Here is a 22483-nt window from a genome sequence, read left to right on the forward strand (position 1 = left end):
CATCAAGTCCATGTTTTTATTTCCTCATCACGAAGGATGAGTAAACGTTTTTAATCAACATTCTCAAAATGTTTCAACATATTTCATTTAATTTCTAATAAAACAAAATGACTAATGCCCTACATTGCTTTTTACTCTCGTTGTTATTGTTGTTCTTGTTGTTGTTTTCTCATTCATTTTGAATAATTAAAATCAAAAGAGAAAAAATAATTAAAACATCACGTGAATAAAACGTGCCGAGAATTTTTGTTTCCATTTCATTTGGTTTTAATATACATTTTTTTTTTTTTAATGACTACAAATCGAAATGATGTTAAACATTTTGTTAATTGTGCATTTTTGGCGCTAAATTTTGTATAATTTACATTAAATTAAATGCATGAGTCATGAGCGAGAGCGTAAGGGTGAGACATATAGAGTGAGAGAACCAAAAACTGAGAAAATGTGGTTGAAATTGTGTATTATTAGGAAATTACTGTATTGTCTATTACAATTTAAATATTCAGCGATTTAAGATCCCATACTAAACAAGGATATTTAACTTACATTTTGATATACAACAACAAGAGCGAAGAAAATCTAAGAAAAAAAAAAACAAATCTTTCTGTCATTTGTTTATATTTGTTGTAATTCCTCATAACCTTATGGAACTGTTTAATTGTTGCTGGCCAAGCACTAAAAACAACATTCTTATTACTTTTATTAGAGACGCAAGTCAGCAAATCTATGTAAATAAACAAATATTGTTATTTATAAATCAAAAATTGAATGATTTGCATTAATAATAATATAAATAATAAAAAAAAAACAAACACAACAGCAAAAGCAGATCAGATAATACCAAAAAAAAAAACGTCAGAGAACTTTTTGTGGTGAGAGCAACACGGCGTATACGTGTTTTAGCACTCTCTCTCTCTCTCTCTGGGTCTATATTTGGTTAGATTGGGGGATAGAGAATACAGATACGAATTATCATAGTTATGTTTGTATGTACTAAGTACTTGCACGTGCTTAGAGCAAAACGAATGGAAATTTTTTTATTTTGTTTTTGGTGGCATGAAATAAGAAATAGTTAGTTGATAATATAATAGTAAATTGGCCTTAATGAAATTTGCGATTCCTGTGGCCGTTGTCTAACTGAGAAACTAATGAAATTTTTGTGTTATTGAACCAAACGGCACAAAAAAGGGAGGAATAGCCTTTTATTGGTTGCTAATGCAATTATAAGCCCATCGACCTGTTGGTGTTGATTTCCGGACCTTACCCCTTGACAACAATGGCTCCAAACAAAAGGGAGGGACTACCAGGCTGACGATGACGACGCATTCTGTTAACAAGGTTACATTAAAACAAAGTTATGCGGACGTTTTGGCGCCATACGAGACATGGACATGGATAACCACACCACATCACACCGCACTAGGCATGCTGGGGCATAAAGAGGAGTAGTAGTAAGGGGTGGGAAAGGGGAGAAGATTGGCTAGTTGCGGTCGTAGCATTATGGCCAGAGAGAGAGGGAGAGAGAAAAGGGAGTTTTATTTCAAAAGATAATTAAGCGTAAAACGCAAAAGCGTAAATGTAAAAAAGTGGAAATGGCAAATAGTAGAAAAGGTAGAATACCATTAAGTCATAATTTTATCCCCCACCTCTCACACCTCCCTCCCACCATTGCCACTTGCTTCTCTCTCGCTCCCTTGGACTTTTAACTGGGATATATAAATTTTTTTTTTGTTGTTGCTGCTCTGGTTCATCCTTCTCTACTTTAAATGTCTGCATAGTTTTTGCCACGGAATTGTTTTTGTTTTCAAAACTAGTTATTGCCATTTTTGTGGTTAAAATTTGAAAATGCATAGAGAGAGACAGATAAGTACAGAGAGGAGTAAAAGAGACAGATGAATCACATATAGACATTGTGATTATGGGAATGTTTATATAGGGAAATATCTGGCGTATAAAAGGTAGCGAATTCTTATACACATTTGTTAAATATTTCATTGGTTTGATATTTCAAAAAGAAAAACACCAAACAATTTTTAATCCATTTGATTTTTAGAGAAAATTTCCTTTAGAAAATAAAATCATTGACTAAATATTTATCCAAATTTGTTTACATTTTGAACCTTATGCAATGAACTTTATCTCTTTCTAGCTTAAGGCAAATTTCACTTGTTTGCTTCTTGTTATTTTCGCTTGTCTTTCCTCACGTTTCTGTGATTTTTCACAATTTAATTGAAACTAATTGATTAATGTTAAAAACGTTTTTATTGAATGTTTGCTGCCTCCTTTTGACTGTTGCTGTCGTTTCCTGTCAGCTTGTTAAAAGTTATTTTTCCCCTCTCTCGCGTTATTTTCCCATTATATATATACTTTAGTTTATTTCATTTGTGGCCAATTGTGCCAATAATTTATTTCATCAAAAGGGGAAGAGAGAGTGAAACGACTTCATTTGCAGTTTAAGTAGTTTGTAATTACATTTTAATCCCAATAAATTATTCGTGCTCTTTTCTTGGCAGTAAAAACAACATTTTTCAAATTTGATTTGGCATTTCAATGAAACGAAGCCAAAGTAAAATTTTGCAAAGTATTATAGGAAATTGTATTATGAATTCTTAGAATTTGTATATACTATAAAGTGTCTCTAATTGATAGCCCAAACGAAAAAAGGATTTTAATCAATACTACGAATTTCCATCCAAATTAAGAGACCAGTCAAGGAGAAAGAAAGCGGAGAAATTATACCGAATGGGTCTGTATGACCCCAATTAGCTAGACAAGAACACAATTTGAGTATAGAAAACTTTCGAGATTAGACATTTAATACAGGACATCTGATTAACCAGGCTCATCCCCTCTCTCTCTCTGTCTCTCTCTCTATGTTTCTTTCGTTTTGCAGTGACAAATAGATATCCAAGCATCACATGTGCATAAGCAAATAGTTTTCATTAAGTTAATTGATTTATCTATTTGTCTTTAGCCTAATTTTACCGGCTCACACACACATAACCTCAGAAGTTGTGTGTCCAATGAGAGCATTTATAAATGGATTATAATCAGACTTCAAAAGGATAATAGTTGAAGAATAGTTAAACTAATTAAAGCTAATGGGTCAAACATAAGTGAATTTCAAATTTTTCAGAGACCTCAAAAAAGGAAGGAAAATGGATTTAAGTTTATGATTTGATCCTTGATTCCTTGAAAAGAGATACGTTTCAGTAAGAGAATTTGCTTTAACTTATTTGGGTCTAATTTACAGTCCTTTCACGTTGTTTAAACTTTTTACTAGTTTTCCGACCATTACAATAATGGCTTTCTATCAATCATTATGGCCAGAAAGAAAGCCAAAAAGAAAAGGCGAAAAAACATATTTAAAGACGCATCGACAACTTTAATAGCCAAACGAGCCAAAAACCAACATGATGGTCGGTCCTTTTGGTAAGAAGCAAACAACTAAAAAAAAAAACGCAGACAGACACGCTCTCGCACATGTTGCCAAACCTAATGGCGGAGGGGGGCAGCGAAGTTGTATGTAGAGGGGGTTGCACGGGGAGTCAATGAGATAAAGTTAAGGGGAAGGGCAAATAACTTCGCATGCAACGTCGACGTTCGCCAGTTCGCTCAATGGTTACGTCGCACGAGTAAGTTGTCAAAAACAGCGGCAAGCGGCAACAGCAGCGGGAAACCCAAAAGTGCCAAAAAATTTTAGACCCCAATCCCCATTCGCCCTTCCGAACCTCGCCTCCTTCCAACAAAGACACAACTATCAAAGTGAAGTTTTGTGTGTGTGTGCGAGTGTGGTGAGGGCAAAAAAAGGACGAGACATAGCGAAATGTTATAATGTAGATTATACATATATAGAAATGGGAAAACTCGACCAGGAACAAAAAAAACCAGAGGGCCGGGGCTAACTTTGACCGTGTCAAAGTTTGTATACCCTTGCAACTTTTTTGGTAACTCTTTTTTTACCTATTAGCCATCAATGTGAAAGAACGTTTTATCTAAAAAGGCTTATGTTTGCGAAAGAATGGCCTACAATCATAGGAAATAACGAAGACATTGACCAAAGTCACAGTTTTCCACCGATCGTTCCTATGGGAGCTATATGATATAGTCACCCGATCTGTACCAAATTCGACACAGTCATTAACAGATATATTAAATTAAGAAATGTTTAATTTGAAAACAATCACGTTAAAAGTAACGAAGTTATTTACAAAAGTCACTGTTTTCGCCCGATCGTTCCTATGGGAGCTATATGATATAGTCACCCGATCTTTATCAAATTCGGCACAGTCATTAACAGATATACTAAACTAACAAATGTTTAATTTGAAAGCAATCGCGGTAAAAGTAACGAAGTTATTTACAAAAGTCACTGTTTTCGACCGATCGTTCCTATGGGAGCTATATGATATAGTCATCCGATCTTGATCAAATTTGGCACAGTCGTTTATAAGCGTAATAAACTATCTAATATTAAGTTTCACGATAATAACATAGAAAATAACGAAGTTATTGAGAAAAGTCACTGTTCGTGACTTTGGGGTTTGTATGGGAGCTATATGATATAGTGGTCCGATCCGGCTGAATCCGAGATATACAACGCCTGCAGTATATACAAGCCTAGGTGCAAAATTGCAGCTCTGTAGCTCTTACGGTCTAGGAGGAGTTTGCGTTGATCCAGACGGACGGACGGACGGACGGACGGACGGACGGACGGACGGACGGACATGGCTATTTGAACTCGTCTCGTCGTGCTGATCAAGAATATATATACTTTGTATGGTCGGAGATGCTTCGTTCTATGCGTTGCACACTTCTGACCAAAATTAATATACCCTTTTTGCAAGGGTATAAAAACTTTGTATCTGCGACTATGTGTGTGTGTGTGCGGTGTTTCTGTATATGTGTGGCAGTAGATAAAAGTATAAAACTCGAAACCAAAAACTTTGGATACATTTATTTCAAGTGTATTCAAGCCAAAACAAAAGAATGAAAAAAAATTTATATAAAATGAAACCAAAATGTCGAAAACATCCTTGAACTTGGAGAATATCCTACATGAATTATCCTCAACATGTTCATAAAGATAGAATAGATCTCTATTCAGAATATAACGTAAAGATGTTTTTGATCGTATGTCTTAAGTAAACCATTACCTCTTTGATTATAATTTAATTACTTTAAACTTAACTGATGTCAATTAAGTCAAGGTCTGCTAAATTCACTTAGTTGTAGAAATAAAGCTTGTCAAACATGATGATGTGACTAGAAATGCTTTAAATGAGTGTTGGAAAAGGCCGCAGAAATGTACGTTACTCATTAGAGTAGAGTATTTTCAGTGTGCTCAAAAAGTATGATGGATTAAGTATAATACAATGTATTAACTTCGTAAGCTACAGATTATCCGTATGAATGCAGTTTTTTCATTTATTTTTTGTACCAATTAAAATGTAATTTATAACTCACAATGCTTGCCAAACTGTAAACCAAGCAGACACCCAAAACAGACACAGAGACAGACAAAGTGAGCAACAATTGCGTTGCCAGACCACACAAAACTTTTAGCCACCGTCAAACCAAACAAGAAGAGAAAGAGAGAGTCAAAGCGAATGAAGAGGAAGGACTTTGTTTTTGTTGTTTCTGTTACTGTTGCCATTTATTATTGTTCTTTGGGACAATGCAATTTCAATTCCAACTGTTATTATTTTGTATGTCACAGTGTGGCTAGTAGTTACTTGTGAATGTGTGAGTGTTTACTAAGGTGGCATGGCTTTGTTGTTTACATCATTCTCTTTTTTTATTAAATCAAATAGACAAGCAACATTGAAATGTTGCAGCGAAATTCAACCAAGTGTTGCATAAACTTGTGACAAATGTTGCTTTGGACTCAGAAGCAACCATCTTAACATTCTAGTGTTCATCAAACTTTTGTGGTCGATAAAACTATGCGACTTGAGTTTAAATTATATAGTAGATCAGCCTTGAAAAAAGTATGTTTTAGCCAGTTTTGTTTTTAATTGATAATTTCACTTAAAAAAGTTTTTACAAAACATTCGTAAAATGCATACAACTATCTAGTGCGCCACCCAAAAGGCAAAATGAATGTTTGAAAAGTTTCTCAATGTGGCTAAGCGGCTTTTGGACCCACACTTTGTACCGCCTAATGCGCATCCACAACTTAATGGTTTGAATAAAACTGCAACAATTTAAAGGTTGCTGTATCCTTTATAACCGTAAACTGACTTCAAAGTCTGTTTCGAAAATGATTATTTTATGAATTTGCTGGCACACTTCATTAGGCTTCAGAAACAACAGCAACAGAACCAAAAAATCCTAGAAACGTCGACGGTTAACCATAACTTTTGCAGGATGTGTAGGCAAAACTTTTACCTACTTTTTGCGGTCATGTCTTAGCCACCAACACGTGGCTCTTTTTTTTTGTTTTTTTCTATTTTTTCTGTTAAAGTTACCTTTAAATATTAAGCTGGCAATTTGAAGTAGTTGATTCAGTGGACCCAGCTCTTTTTTCTTTCTGCTGCATGCCAAGGACACTACGGCGAGAGAGCTTAGTAATTTGGCTAAAAAGCCAAAAGTGAAAAAGCCAGTAAAAAAAAAGGAGAGAGAAAAACAGAGGGGCAAGTGTTGGAGAATGTAAGCCGCCTTGACTGTGGCTAACTGCAGTGAATTTTATGCAATTTTATTAATGGAATTTTTATTATACCCTGTGCTCCAAATAGCATTACAAGGGTATATGCAAGCTGTCATGTTGTATGCCACAGACAGAAAGCAGACCAAATGCTTGTGCAGTAAAGTTAAGTATTTATTTTTGGTAATTAATTACGTACGATAAGTAAGCCTTAACTAAAGCATTGGGCCTGTTTCATCCAGCTATGGGGTATCAATATATCCTGTTACATTCACTTACTTTCTCATGAAAAAAAAGTGAGAACAGTAACCACAAGGATAAGCCGCAAAATTGAAGAAGAAAAAAAGGCCTCAAGAAAATTTGGGTTGCACATTCTTTTTTTTTACTCTCTCTTCCTTTTTATTTTCCATGCTGTTTTGTTGTTGTTGTTGCTATTGTATATTGTGGCAACGACTAACCCACATCAATTTAAGTTAAATCCCAAAAACTATTATCATTTTAATCAAATCAAGCCGCAGGACAACAGCACAGCAACAGGGAGAGAACTCGGTGATACACACAGGGAATAACAGGCAAACAACAAAAAAAAAAGTAAAAAGGAAAGAAAATGAAGCGAAAAACACGAAGTGAAAACAAGAAAGGAAATAACAAAAAAGAAATAGCAAAGTACAAAATAGATTAACTTAAGGAAGGAGTTTTAAAGGCGACAATTGTACATACTTTAATGGTAACTTACAACTAAAAACCCCTATAATATTGATTAAAACAAATTTCTAAACCACATGTCGTATGAGTAATATTTCAGAAGCTTATTTAATTTAACGTTGGAAATTATGTAGAAAGTAGACTCTACAAGTAAAATCGTCAAATTGGAAAACCCCTATATAAATATGGATATTTTCCAAAGGGTATAAAAATTGCTAGGAAATGAAAAAGTAGAGAAATGCTACAAGAAAGAGCAAGGAAGTGGGGAAAAATAAGCAAAAGCAGTTAGTGGGGGGGGACAACAAACAAAAATGACCAAAGCAGCAAGTCAGCAAAAGCGGAAGAAATGACAGAGGGTGTTCCCAGAGCATAACGATGTTAACTAGGAGTGGGGAGAGTAAACCAAGAGAAGAGACTAGAACGAGGACGTCGACGACGAGAGATGCTGCTGTCTCGTTAAAAGCCAACACCAGGTGGAGCAAAAAAAACGTAAAGAAACACAGAGGAAGCGAAGAAAAACGCAATGCATTTTTGCCTAGGTTTTGTTTTGTATCATTTTCCCCCTCTCTCTTCCTCTATCTCCTTCTTTTCCCTTGTCTGCTGCTCTCCCTTACGAAGTCATCTTGTTGGTTAAAGTGTAGCATACTTTATGGCGGCGTCGCTGTTAATGAAGCAGGAAATATGCGTCAGCATCAATATGTAAAAAAAACCAAGGAGAGAGTATGATGGCAAGGAGAGGAACGGGGTAGGGCATTAGCAGGGTTCACTTTTAAACTGCTGGACAAGCCAAGCTGCATAGAGAAGCCAGACAGCACATGGAACTGAAGCTGTTGCAATAGATAAGCGTGTGCCATGTGCGCAGGATGCAGAATCCAGGATATGACGATAATAGTTATATTGAAAGCAACTTGACATACATACAAGTCAAGTCTGTAGCCTCAACTGGAATTGGAAATTGTACAACAAAATTTCAAGTTTAATGAAAGCTGAAAAGTTAACCAATATTTAATCAGAAATTAAACTAGGCCAATACATATTTTTTTCCTTCCACTTTTTATGTTGACCCCACGACATTTAATTATTAACCAGTAACCATTTGAAAAAACGAATTCTAGTTGAAAAGTAATACTTTTCTTTATTTCTGTAGAATACACTTTAAAACCCAAAAAAGTAGGCAACAAAAAACTTTCAACGCAAATTTATTGAACATTTTCAACTACATAAAATTTTAAATAGAAAATAGAAATTTGTTGGGCTTTAAGAAATTTATTGATTAAATTCAATGTTGACCACTTGACCTCTGCCCCAAATTGCCAAATTCTTGACCGCCGCAAGTTCCAAATGAGCGTATCAGATTAATTACTTTCAAAATAGCTAAAATGCTAAACTGTATAAATTAATTAAATAAATTTTCCACCTGGTTTCTAGCTTTCCCCTGCATTTTATTTTTTTGTTTTTTGTTTGGTTTGGTATTCTTGTTTGAAAGATATAAATTAAAAAGGAAGAGACACACACACACACACATGCACAGACAACGAAGAGGCAAGGCGATTGCTAGTCGAGTTGAGGCACTTTTGCTGAAAGAAAGTTTAATGAGTGCCATAAAATTTGTTGACTCTAGTTCATTCTATACACAAGCGTTGTGGAGGATGTAGGGGAAAAGGCGAGAGAAGAAAGGAATGGAAAGAAGGGCTCGCCTTGCCTCGACGACTGGTGGCTACGGTCGTTAGTCTATGGCGCCCATTTGATAATAAATCCTGTCCAACCCACACACACACACACACACACAGTGACATACACACTCGCACACAAATATATATGTATATCTAGCTTTTGTTTATGCACTGCCCAACAAATGTGTGGAACCTTTTTCTCTCTATCTTCTTTTTATACCCTAGCTTAAATGGGGGTTATTTTAGGATTTTTACAATTGTAACATATATACAAAATATAAAGCTTGGATTTCAAAAATTAGAGTTTTAATTTGTACTTGCCATTTTCAGATTTTATAACTTTTAATTTTTACCCTTCTATTCTTACTAAAACGGAGTTGAAACAGCCATTTCCAAACTCAATTTAAGAGCTACTGGGATGAAAATCATTGCCCGACCGGACCTAAAGCTTCTTAACTTTTTATACTATATAGGGTAACTTAAAGTTCATCACTTAAAACAATTTAAGGAATGTGTTATTTTGTTCCCTTACCTTTACCTTCAGTTTACTTCACTTGGCGGCTTAAACCGAGTGGGGGGACAAAAAAAAACTAAGCGAGAGTGTGAGCTTTCGCTTGTAGTTAGTTTTCCTTTCCATGTGGGAGTTAAGTAGACTTTTGTGTTATAAATTAGGCGTGCCAATGTGTGCAACGACAGTCGACCGACCGCCGCCGCCGCCTTTTGCTTTCTTTTCTCCAGTCCTCTCTATTGCTCGAGGTAGTTAGTCCTAAATATGCATATGAATATGAAATTAGTCGCATGTGTTTTTCTCCCTTCCAACCAACCAGCCAGCCAACCGACCAACCAACGAACCATCCCCGTCCGACCATGTCTCGAATACCTATTTCTCTGTCTACATATTTGAATTGAATTGAATTTTCTATGCCTTGCCATGCCCAAGCTTGCGACTGTCTTGACTCTCAGCTTCTGTGTGAAAGAACCTTTCTCTATGCGTAATTTAATGTTTGTGTCAGGCTTGTTAAATGATTCATGGATGCAGCAGGCAGGTAGAAAACCTTGACAACTAACTTGTGCCATTATCCTAATACACTTACAACGCAAAACAATATGAACAGACGAATTTTTTAGTTATTTTAGTTACCTAAGAGTCGAGTCGACAAGTTAGTTCTTGATTTGACACAGTTATAACTTATGAAAGTATTTAAATCGATATTTGAGACATAACTAAACTAAATGATTGAGGCTAAAAGATAAAATATGTATCATATAGAATAAATACAAGTGCTGATAGAGTTGAACTGATTAATTCATTCAATGCTCAGCTGAAGTAAACGCATAAAGAAACAAATAAGACGAATAAGTAAGACACTTAAATAGTCACTAATTTTATTGTGAATAGAAATGTTTAAATTTTAATATACAAATTTCTTATTCATCAAGCTCCGCGGGACCTATAATTTAATTATAAATACATACCAATATTCCGATTACTCTTGAGTTTTCAAATGACTTGCTTATTTATTCATTCGGTTCCATTCGTTTAAAGTTTCTAAAATCAAAGAGTCATCATTTAACTTGTATTTGGATAACTGTATTCATGAACTAAATATATTTAAATAAATGATGTAGAACTGATGCTTGTTTCATCTAATCAATGAATCAATCGAAACAACTGATGTAAAATCAGTATCTTTTGTCAACGACATAAGTTAAAGCTAAAAGCAAAATTGTTGTTGTTTATCTAAGGCTTTTGAATTAATCAAATTTTTGGACAAAAATCGGGTTTACTTTGTACTTGTTTTGTTTTTCACATGCGCCGAAAAGCGATTTAAATGTTAATAAAGTAACACACAAAAAACAAAACACCAAAACTTGCAACATCGCGAATTCTCTTAAATTTGGTGGCCCAAAGACAAAAATTTTGTAGTCAATTGAGGTTGGGGTGCAGAACCCAAAACATATTTGCATAAAATTCATAACATATGCCTCCTAAAACAACAACAACAGCACCAAAGAGAGGTCCTCGCCAGCTCTCCTGTGTCTACCACCGAGAGCGAGCTACTCCCGTAAGTAGGCGCCGAAAACGGTAAACAGAACAGAACTCCTATGCCTCCCTTACGGCCTGCTTGCCATTCATCCTGAATGTGCCTTGCTCTTGTCCTTATTATATATATTTGCTATAAAAAGAAAGCAAAGTAAATAAATAGACATGTGTGAAAAAGGCGATGAGGCGACGCGCCGCGGCATGTGGCAAGTAAAAAGCAGTCGAAGACGGCGGCATTGAGAGGTATATACATAAACAGAAGCGTAAAAGAAGAAAATTGAAAATGCTCGAGGGCAAAATTGAAGGCCAAGACAAGTTTTTTGCAGCTAAAGCTTTTTGCAATATCATATTTACTGTGCCCAGACCCCCCAGGCGGGAATGATGAGAAGAGGAAAGGGGAATGGCGAGTGCTCCAGAAACGATTGCCGACTAACCATACAAAATGTTATGTTTTTTTGTCATCCAAAACGCAAGTTAATTTTTGGGCTTTGATTTAGTAGAAAGCCATTTATAGATTGTGTTTTACCAATAAACGATGTTTAGCAAAGTCAATTTAAGTGAGGCCTTTGAGTGTTATATAAACACCTAGAGATCCCTCTGCCTACGTCCATGTCAGTCAGTCTTGTTTTCCATTTTTAAGTCAACATCTTAAACCTTAATTGTTTATAATTTAATTTGAATTTGAGTATTTGCAATTTTATTTACATACATCAAATAAAACAATTAACCAAATAAATACAAATCTATTTCACTTAAAAAACTATTGCCACTTTGTTTTATATAATTCCCAATTAGTTTTAACAGAATTTCATTTTGCGGCAAAAGATTTCCCCAATCAGCAAAAGATTTTCAACATTTTGCAATCGTTTTGACATTATTTAGAAGCTTTGAAATTTTAATTCCCCCAAGATGGATAACCAAAAAGCAACAAAAGTCACATTCGACTATGCAAATACTTACACACACACACACACAAACATATATAGACAGAAACGATACACAGAAACAGAGACAAGAGACAAATTATTGTAGCTTAAGATTAAATGGATGCACATTAAAGCTTAAAGGAGAGCGCATATAGAGGAAAGGAGATAGAGAGAGGGGAAGAAGAAGGGGGTTCCTTCTCTTATACACATATATAAATTAAGCAATAGCCAGAAAAACCCAAAAGAAAACTTTGTCAAGCTTTTCTTTTGCCTCATTCTCTATTTTGTGGCTGACTTTTGCTTTCCCGTTTTCGTTTTTTCTTTCTTTTTTTTTTTTGATGTGCATAAACTATTTGTAAGCACTGTATAACTGGACACAAAAGGCCAAATAAAACTTCAACAGAAATAAAATAATTAAATGTTTTTCTCTCTCTCCTTCATTCATACATATATATGTATGGATGTATGTATCCCTTTGGTATGTCAGTTGAGATGTTAACAAAATTTATAAGACAAATAAATTTTAGCAGCAGATTTGTGGCTCTCTGTTTTTTTCTCCCCCTTTTCTCGCTCTTTCTCTTTCTCTCTCTCTCCCTCCTTCTGTTCTCGACTTTATGTCATATACACAAAAAAAAGGGTCAACTTTGTCTGCTGTGTTGAGGAGGTCCTGTGACCAGAAAATTAATTTAACTGACACGTTTTTCATTCACACACACACACACACCAAAAAAGAAACAGCAACAACAAAAACAAAAAACCAAAAATCATAAAGAATACAAAAAATAAACCAAACAAAACCAACAACATTTTCCTCCTCCTAATGATAAATAAAATTCTGTCCTTTGCATAAGCCGAGAAGAAAGAGAACGACTCCTGCTCTTTGTCCATTTGGGTGGGTTACTAAATTTGCTAGGCATTTAGATTGGTTGTAGCATATTTGTACAAATAGAAATGGAATACACTTTTTTAATTTACATTTAATAAGTTGAATATGATAAATTGCTACACGTATTACGTTTGTTTCCCTGAGAAGTGGTTAGATTTTTGCCGGCTGATTTTTTTAACTAAGAAGTAGTTTCAAAGCACATTAAATCAAGGAATTTCATATTCCATGTTTAAGCAATTGAATTCTGTGGAAAACATACTTATAAATAGAATTTCCATGAAAACCGCTTCCCTTATAGAGGGGTGAGTGTCCATCGCACACACAGAAAAACACACATATGTATGTACATATCACTTGTCTCAGAACAAGTTGCAATTTTTCCATAAGAATAAACCCAAAAGGACATCGTTCTCCTCCTTGTCCTCTTTCAATGAGTGTATGCGTATAAGAGTGTGTGTTTTCTTACTTTCCTGTTGGCGTCTTGATGTTGTTGTTGTTGTTGTTGTTGCATTCTTTCAGAGTCTGGTTTAAGTGAATCTAAGCGTTGCACTTGAAGCCAAGCAGACGCCATAGCAAGCTTGATGACGACGTCAAGGAAAAGATGTAATACTCGCCCAGGCATAATCCCCCTCCCTTTGGGTGTGGGTGTAGGATTATGTAGGCGTCCCACGTAGGTGCAAAAGTAGATGCCACAGCATAATGAGAGGGCGAGTGATGAAGATGTTGATGATTTCATATGGGGTTAATATTAGAACTTTTCTTAGTTGCTTTCATACGTAAAATATTAAAAAATAGTATAAATATTTGTAGAAAGCTTTGAAAGGTAAAATGTCACTTTTAGAATTATATCATACATATTTGTATATGAAATCGTTTGTAATAATTTAAGCACCCAGAAAAGTATGCAACTAATTTTTTAAAATCTTTGTTTATTCTCTTTTCGTTTTAGGTACTGCAACTTTACTTTCCTTACACTACTACTTACACATTGCAACAGCAAAAAAACAACAACAAGAACAAAAACTATAACATGAACACAAAAAAAGCAATAAAAGACTTTAAAAATCAAAAAGAAAGAAACAAACAAACAAAACAAAAACAAGCAAAAAAACAACAAGAACAAATCAAAGCAGCATTTAAAAAAGAAAAGTCTGTTCACTCGTAACATTATTTATGCAAATTGAAAAAGAAGAAGAACTAGAAGAAAAAGAAACAGAGAGAGAGAGAAAGAAAATTACAACGAAAAGAACGAAAAAACAAAAGCACACACTTTTTCAGTGCTTTTCAAACATTACATTTTTACAATATTTTCATTGAAATGAATTAAAACAAAACGGAGAGAGTGAGAGAGAGCACAGGACCGAAAGCGACAGAGTGTCAGGGAGTGCAACATTACGTTAACAGAGCAAATTAACATCACTCTAACATAACCAGTCAGGCAAAATGTTGAAAGCAACAACAAAGCTGATGCTGCCTGACATACTACAACAACAACAACAAAGCATCAATTGCAATAACTACAAAGCGCCTTGTCTACGTGGTGGCTGTCACAGAAGCAAAATTACTACGATAACATAAGCCAACCAACAACAGCAACAACAACATTAACAACACAACAGCAGCAACAGCAATCGCAGCAGCAACAACAACACCATTAACAGAGAGCGATTTCTTTCCCCTCTGTGTGTGTGTACTTTCCTCCCATTTCTTTCCATTCATTTGTTGTGCTTGCGAGCGTGCTTGTTTGTGAGTGTGTGTCTGTGTGTGTGTGTGTGGTTTGCCGCCTTCCCGTAGTTGTTGATTGTACATATCGTCTGTCTGTGTAAGTGCGTGTCTATGTGTGTGTTTGTCTGTGCATTTGTGCCCGCTGCCCAACCTTCTCAACAACCACCTCTTCTTCGGCCATCAATTATTGTGTCCAACGAAAAAGAAGATTTGAATTATAAAATTAACAATAAGAACGCGCTATGGCACAGCAGCAACAACAACAGCAGCACCACCACCACCTACAACATCAACAGCAGCAGCAACAACAACAACTACAACACCACAGCAATCTTCTACTTCTTCAGCAACAGCAGCAGCAGCAACAACAACAACAACAACAGCAGCAGCAGCTACTACAACAAGAACAACAACTACAGCAATACGATAACAATTTGTACAGCCAAAATTATAAGTAAGTTTTAGAGTCACTGGCTGCCGGTCCTCCACCATTTTTTCTCCTTCTCTTTTACATTTCTCGCACATTACTTCTTTACATTACTGTGTGTGTGTTTGTGTGTGTGTTGTGCGCGCGTATTAATGCATGATATTTGCACAGGATCTACCGTTTTTGGTTTTATTTTTTGTTTAATTCTTTGCACCTACGACACATGCTCCACCTTTGCCTTTAATTTACATACGCACCAAACTGTATTGTGCAGGCTTGTGTTTGTGTGCTTGTCCAACTGTTGGCATTACTAGTGAAATCCTTCTCTAAAGAGAATATAACTATTTAGACAATGCGGTAGCAAGGCGCCCACTGCGAAGTCAAAATTTGCAACCCTTTTTACATTATAAGTATGTTTATTGTTTAATAAAGGCGAGGAGGTCTCAAATTCCACTGGAGCCTTCCTCGTAATAGTGGCGCCCCCCGTGAATCGATAGACTGTATATCAAAAATAAATCGTGTTGTTTTTACATATTTGCATGCTTGTAAAATTGACAATAATATTTACTTTTATTAAGCAATAAAACAATTTAAGAAAGATTGCAAAAGTTACCTTTCAAAAGTACGGTCACACTCTGATTTATTTTTAATATATCCGATCTTGCAAAAATATACAATTTTGAATGAATAAAATTGATTTTAAATTGAGGGCAAAGTTTTTTCCAAGATAAACCATTACAAAACTAAATTATTAAACCATTCAAATTAAATTTAAATGCAACCTAAATAACTTGTTTCATAATAAAAAAAAAAAAAAACTATCCAATAACCCGTAAATTTATATAGAAGACAAATAACAATTATTATTGATTATTATAAATTTCATAAAGAACTATTATATTTCATTAATCAAACAATATGCACATAATTTAAAAATTTAAATCTGTTTGCTTTGTAGATTTTCTGCATCGCAAAAATAACGTGACATTCGATCACGATGACATCTCTGACAAACATCTGATCATTTTGAATTAACAGTGTGACCGTGGTTCGGCTGCGTACTGGCAAATTAGTTTTGTTTTGATGTCATCCTCCTGTTTGTGGAGTATTTTAGCGTTGCCGCCCGCCAATCCTAAACAATGAAAGCGAAAAATTGTTTAGCAGCATTAAATAATTCAAATATTTAGTTGTTAAAAATTACAATAAAGATTAAACACATGAGCACGCCACCAGCTAGCACCAAGCACACACACACACACGCACATACAAACATAAATACACAAACATATGAGATAGTAAGTAAATGAGTGAGTGAAGTGAAAGGGGCAGAGAAAAAGCCATTCCCCCCACTTTCTCCTCCCACACCACACGATTATTGCATGTCAAATTGTTTGTTCGTTTGTTCATTTGTTTGTTTTTTTTGTTGTTTTGTTGTTGTTATTTGTTTGTTCACGCCATGTTTCTTGTTGTTGTTTGCTGTTCTAATTGTTGTTGTTGTTCTTGCTGTTGTTCTTGCGCACAAAAATAGAACACAGACGAGATTTACACATACATACATATATGTATAATTTAATTTCTATGTTAACCAAAATACTCTTAAAAAGAAACTTTGTGATCGAATTGCATTAATTTTTGGCATCTTGCAATATTTGCAGCATGGAGGAATACGAAAGACGACGGCGACGGGAGCGTGAAAAATATGAACGCCAACAGGGCATACAAAGTGATGATCGTGAGACTAGTCTATTCAGTGAGCCCCGCCGTCTGACCGAAGGTGATGCCGAGATAACAGCGGCTCTGGGTGAATTTGGTGATGCCCGAAATTATATCAATCAGTATACTGTGGGAATCAGTCGCCATGCACCGGGTGGTGGTGGCAACGGCAGCATCGGTAGTAATCCACGCCTGCAAGCGCCAATGCTGCAGCAGCAGGTCTCCTCATCCATATCCTCCGCATCTGTGGCCTCCTTGCTGCCGCCTGGCTTGGGACAAACCCAACAACAGCAGCAGCAGCAGCAACAACAACAGGCGCGTCCTCCGACTTATTTAAAGCAGGCAGATAATAAACCGCCCTACAATGGACGCGGTGGTTATCCTGGCCAACCGATGAAGAATGATATACCCTCAAGTAGTGGCATGGCCCCACCAAGAGGACCACCTAAATTAAATTCAAATTCCAGTTCCATTACAAACAATGCCTCCTCCTCATCATCATCATCCCTACTGGGTCCACCCATAACCACCCAAGTACCAAATGGACGTGAGAAATCTTTTTTGGGCCCACCGACGACGACGACGGCTTTGCATAATGGTGGTGGACGATTTGCCCAACCGGTGTCCAATAAGCGACCTGGTGTTGGCTTACAACCACCGCCGCCGCAAGAGGTAAGAATCCTCTAAATATCTCATCTATGATTTACAACTAAATAAAATCTATTTTATATTTCCTTTGCAGAAGGATGTCCGTTCAATGCTTAGCGAAATGAAGAATCATTTTCAAGTGACCCCGCTGAATCCAATTGCAGCCACACCGCAGGCACCAACGCGGGAAAACTATAATCTAAATGCTCCAAATAAATTTAAATACGCATTTGATATGGTCGAGCCGATCATGCCGCTGCTTAACTCCCCGCCATCTGCAACGCCATCATCGTTGATAACGCCCATTGCACCGATGACATCACCAATTGCACCACTATTGACAACACCGCCACAGGCGAGTCAATTGCCACTGGGGAGTGGGAGTGGTAGTGGAGCAGCCATATCCGCGACATCATTGTCGACAACAACAGCAGCAGCAGCAGTAGCAGGAGTAGCAGCAACGGTGGCCGCCACAGTTGCTCCCATCCAACAGTTACCGCCTACGCCGCCCAAGGCAATGTCTGTAACACCGCCAACGGCAAAGCCGCTCAAAACCGAAAAGAATCCAATTCTAGAGAAACAGGATTCATGGTGAGATTAACACGAGATTAAATCAGAAACGAAACTGAGTTACTAATTCCACTTTCTATAGCCTCGAAAATGATCTGGAGTTATCCGAATCGGAGGATGAACGAAAAAAGGATGGGTAAGATTAATTGAAATTAAAATTAATATAATCAAAGCAATTAGTAATGCAATTTTCTTCTCTACTTCTCGCAGACGCTCGCCGGGCAGTAGTAGTAATGGTTCTGAATCAGATTCCACGGAATCGGGTAGTGAAGCCAGCAGCAAGGGTGAACATAATCATCATCATCACCAGCAACAGCAGCAGCAAACACAGCAACAACAATTGCATGCACATCACCCACAGAGTCATCATCATCAGCAATTCCTCCAGCAGCAACTCCAGCGACAGCAGCAGCAGCAACAACAACAGCAACTGACTGCAAATGGTGGCAAAAAGAAATATAGCCAGACAATCATTGCAAGCGGCGCCAATACCATAACAGGCCTTTTAACTTCAAGTGGAATGGGATCAAGCAGCGGCAACAACAGCAGTGGTGGTGGCAGTGGCAGTGGTGGAACCACCAGCAGTAGCTCAGGCGGTTCCATGGGAGGCAGTGGCAGCAGTAGTGGTGGCGCTAGCGGTGGCGGTTCGGGTAGTAGCTCTGGCATTGGGAGTGGCAGCTCCTCAAATAAAACGCCATCGCCAACCGACAGCAATAAATGGAATCTTAGTCGCTTCTTTCACAAACCCACCAGTCAGACAAGCTCCGAGAGTGTATCGCCCGGAAATGTTAGCATGAAAGTTCCGGGCATATTGCCTGGTGGAGCACAAATCATACCCGAATCCATAGATGTCACAACGGCCATTGTGAAAAATGAGAAAATTCATCATGATGACCATCTAATGGACATTGATGAGTGTGATGAGGATGATGATGACGATGAGCAGCATCAACAATTACGCTACGGAGCCGGTCTAAGTGTCACTCCGGTGGCTGTTAAGAAGGAGGAGGATCTGGGTCTATTAGCCGCAGCTGCCATACCAAAAAGCCAAATAAAAAGGGAAAGTGAAACACAAATCTCGCATCAACGTCTATCAGAATCAGCAACAAGTGGCAGTTCATCCTCCTCATGCAGTAGCTCCGACTCGGCGGCCAGTGCTAGTGAAGTTGTACCCATGCCAGGACCAGGTGAAACTCTACAAATTCCCGGTGTACCAGCTGCCATAACCTCAGTGATGCGTGTGCCACCCATAAATAATATGCAAAAATCACAATCTATGAGTGTTACGGTAACACCGATAGCTCCACTGCCTGCCTCACCCAAGCCGAGGCAAAAGAAGCCGCGTAAAAAGAAAATGATGTCTGTATTGACGCCACCGCTGCTGGACTCCAGCGATGAAGATGAGCCGTCAACAAAGCATTCGTCTCTTGTGGTGGCTCAGGCTCAAGCTGCTGCTGTTGTGCCACCTCCCAGCACGAATAGCACCACCACCGCCCCCACGACCAAGAAAGGACGTGGTAGACCTAGAAAACAACAGCAACAAAGCGCTGGTAGTGGCAATTTGAGTAGTGCATCGGCTGGTAGTAGTTCCCAGGCAAAGGGACCAACGCTGACAGCTGCCAAGAAGCCACTAGTCAAAGGTCCCTCTTCATCCTCCACCTCCAATACCAATTCATCCGTTTTACCCCGCAAACGTGAGCATTCCAGTCAGAGCAGCTCGAATGGGAATACGCCCACCAAAAAGATGTCCAACATACCAATGATGCCGGCAGCAGCGGCGGCTCCTCTCATTCAGCCGCCAGCATCAGCTACTGCAGCTGCAGCAAGTAGTAGCAGCTCCGACGAGGAGAGCTCATCCAGTTCGTGTTCCACTTCCAAATCGAGCAGCTCATCCAGCAGCAGTGATGATACGGAAACCCAAAAAACAAATTGTCGCATTGTCAAGTTGAATAAATCGGTTCCGGTCACAGCCGCAATGGCTCCACTAGCCAAACGGCCGAGCTATCATCGTCGTAGTGGCAGTAGCTCGCCAACAAGTAGCAGTAGCGAGACGGATAAACCCAATTCCAATAGTCACAATAATCTTGGCATTGCTGTCATCAACTCCAATTCTAACAATAATGTCATTGTCAATAATAATCTACAGCAGCAGCAGCAGGCTATGCCTCAACAGTCACCGTATAAGGTTCCGCTTAGTAGTGGCAGCCAACAATTGAGTAGCTCCGATAGTTCCTCATCATCCAGTGGTAGCAGTAGCTCTAGCGGTGATGAAGACGATGCCAAACGGGAGAAGAATCGTGAAAGAAAGCCTAAAAGTGATAAGAATAAAATAAGTACACTTACCCGCATATTTAATAACAAAGAAGGTGGAGCCAAGAAACAGGGCCAGGTGGTGATTATCGATCAATCTGAAGAGCAATTGCAACAGCAGCAGCAGCAGGTACAGATCAGGGATCCACTACCACCCCCATCGATATTGTCCCAAAGTGGTGGAGTCAAGCAAAGAATGACGCCCACCCAGCAACAACAATTGGGAGCAGGTCTGGCCTCACCGGCCAGGACAACCACGCCACATCTCACCTCGCTGATATGCAAAATAGATTTGAGTAAACTCTCCCGGGAGCGTATACTTCGCCTCAAGAAATTGGCACCAAGCAGCAGCAATCAACAGAATGGTCATCTCACTCCCAATGGGCATGTCGTTCAGGGTGGCAGCTCGCCAGCGGGATTATCAAAAGTTAAACATGAGCATCATCAACTCCATCATCATTCACAAGCGCATTCTCATCCTGTTAAGCCAGAGCCAGAGCTGGACTCGTTATATGAGACCAAATTCCGGCCCACCAATGTCAAACAGGAGTTCCAGCTCAAACAGGAGCGGGATCGGAACAGGGAACGCGACCAGCAGCAACAACCTCCGCCACGTAGACGCAAACGGAGCTCTAGCTCCAGTTCCAGTCCATACAAGGAAAAGAAGCGAAAAAAGGAGAAAGCCGATCCAATGCTCACCAATGCCAAGGATCAAATGTTACAAATTAATCCTATGCTCTTGCCTTCCAATAATCATGAGCGATTATCCTATGATAAGTATCAATTGCTACAAGAAGATGCCGCTGCGGCTGCGGCTGCGGCTGCTGCTGCTGTCGCTGTGGTTAATTCCTCCAATGGCCAGAAATTGTTCCAATCATCAGTTGGTGGCGGAACAGGAGCAACAGCTGTCGGTCCTCTATCCATTATGGCACCATCTACCTGCAGCGAAGCAGTACAAACGACACCGCCAACCTCAATTGCAGGATTAGCGCCAGGAGCAGGGGCGCCGGCATCACTAGCAACCCAACCACCACCACCACGTTTAATCTATCGATCGTACTTTGATCGAGAGGAAGAGCATCCCAGTGACGATCTGAGGTTGGACAAACTGATTGCTTTTATCCCAAAAACTTTTTAATATATTAAATCTTTTTTCTTCATTTTATTTTGTATAGAAAAAGCAAACAGTTCCTGCAAGAGGCTGTAAATAGAAAGCACGCCGCCGATTCAGAGCGTGATTCGTTCAATCAGGTCACTCTCTATCTGGAGGCAGTTGCATATTTCCTTCTCACCGCCGATGCCATGGAACGATGTAGCTCTGAAACGGCCACATGGACAATGTATAAGGATACTCTGTCGCTTATTAAGTGAGTAAAGTGTGTGTGACCCATTTAATGCTTTGAGATTGGTCTACTAGGCGGGTTTAGTCTTAAATGTCTTAAAATCAGATGTGATAAGAGGCTCAAAATGTGCGGAAGCGACATGGCGTCCTGTTTTAGGACCAATTTTCATGCATATATATATTTTAATTTAACATAAATTCATTTTCTTTATAGGTTTATTTCATCAAAATTTCGACCGTATCAGCAGTCGGCAAACTGCCAGCAAGAAACGCACAACAAGGTGGCCATACTAAGGTAAGTTTTAATTACTTTTATGCTACATATTTTCAATTACTAAGCGTGGAATGTTTTTTTTTACAGTTTACGCTGCCAATCGTTGATATCCTTAAAGCTTTTTAAATTGCGGCGAGTCAATTGTCGCGGCATTATCAATAGCTTAACGGATTTCTTTCGCAATGGCAGAGGAGATATAGTGAATGGCAATACACCTTCATCGATATCTCCATCGAATTCGGTTGGCTCACAGGTATTCATCTCATTTTGAAGTCACTTTGGCTTGGCATATTTATTAATTCATTTATTCCTTACTTTCTTAGGGCTCCGGTTCGAATACGCCACCTGGTAAAATAGTGCCTCAAGATATACACAATCAACTGTGCAAGCAGAACGAGTATCTTACCTATGTAAATAGTGCTCATGAGTTGTGGGATCAAGCCGATCGATTAGTTCGCACCGGCAATCATCTAGGTAAGCAAAAATAATAAACATATTCCAAATTTTAAAGTATGCGAGATTGTGTAAAATTTTTGAAAACTTTCTAAAGACAAAGAGTCGTTAAAAGACTAATAGAAGAAGAATTTCGTACCA

General features: G+C 38.1%; 1 protein-coding gene across 7 annotated transcripts in view; it reads left to right on the forward strand.

Moving 5' to 3' along the window:
* lilli (lilliputian) overlaps positions 1–22483 on the forward strand; it is a 96841-nt gene that overhangs the window by 73003 nt on the left and 1355 nt on the right. For 5 of the 7 annotated variants that reach the window (XM_068294717.1, XM_068294720.1, XM_068294718.1 and 2 more), the window contains exons 3-11: positions 13830–15059; positions 16688–17417; positions 17488–17984; positions 18046–18099; positions 18174–21371; positions 21449–21640; positions 21830–21910; positions 21977–22142; positions 22213–22363. In XM_068294717.1, the coding sequence (XP_068150818.1) occupies positions 14848–15059; positions 16688–17417; positions 17488–17984; positions 18046–18099; positions 18174–21371; positions 21449–21640; positions 21830–21910; positions 21977–22142; positions 22213–22363 (5281 nt within the window). In that variant the 5' untranslated portion in view covers positions 13830–14847. Of the gene's footprint in view, positions 1–13829; positions 15060–16071; positions 16328–16687; positions 17418–17487; positions 17985–18045; positions 18100–18173; positions 21372–21448; positions 21641–21829; positions 21911–21976; positions 22143–22212; positions 22364–22483 lie in introns of those variants that run through there. The other 2 variants (XM_068294723.1, XM_068294722.1) reach the window with 2 other exon arrangements.

Source organism: Drosophila tropicalis, unplaced genomic scaffold (genome assembly GCF_018151085.1).
Source record: "Drosophila tropicalis isolate 14030-0801.00 unplaced genomic scaffold, ASM1815108v1 contig_845, whole genome shotgun sequence".
NCBI lineage: Eukaryota > Metazoa > Arthropoda > Insecta > Diptera > Drosophilidae > Drosophila > Drosophila tropicalis.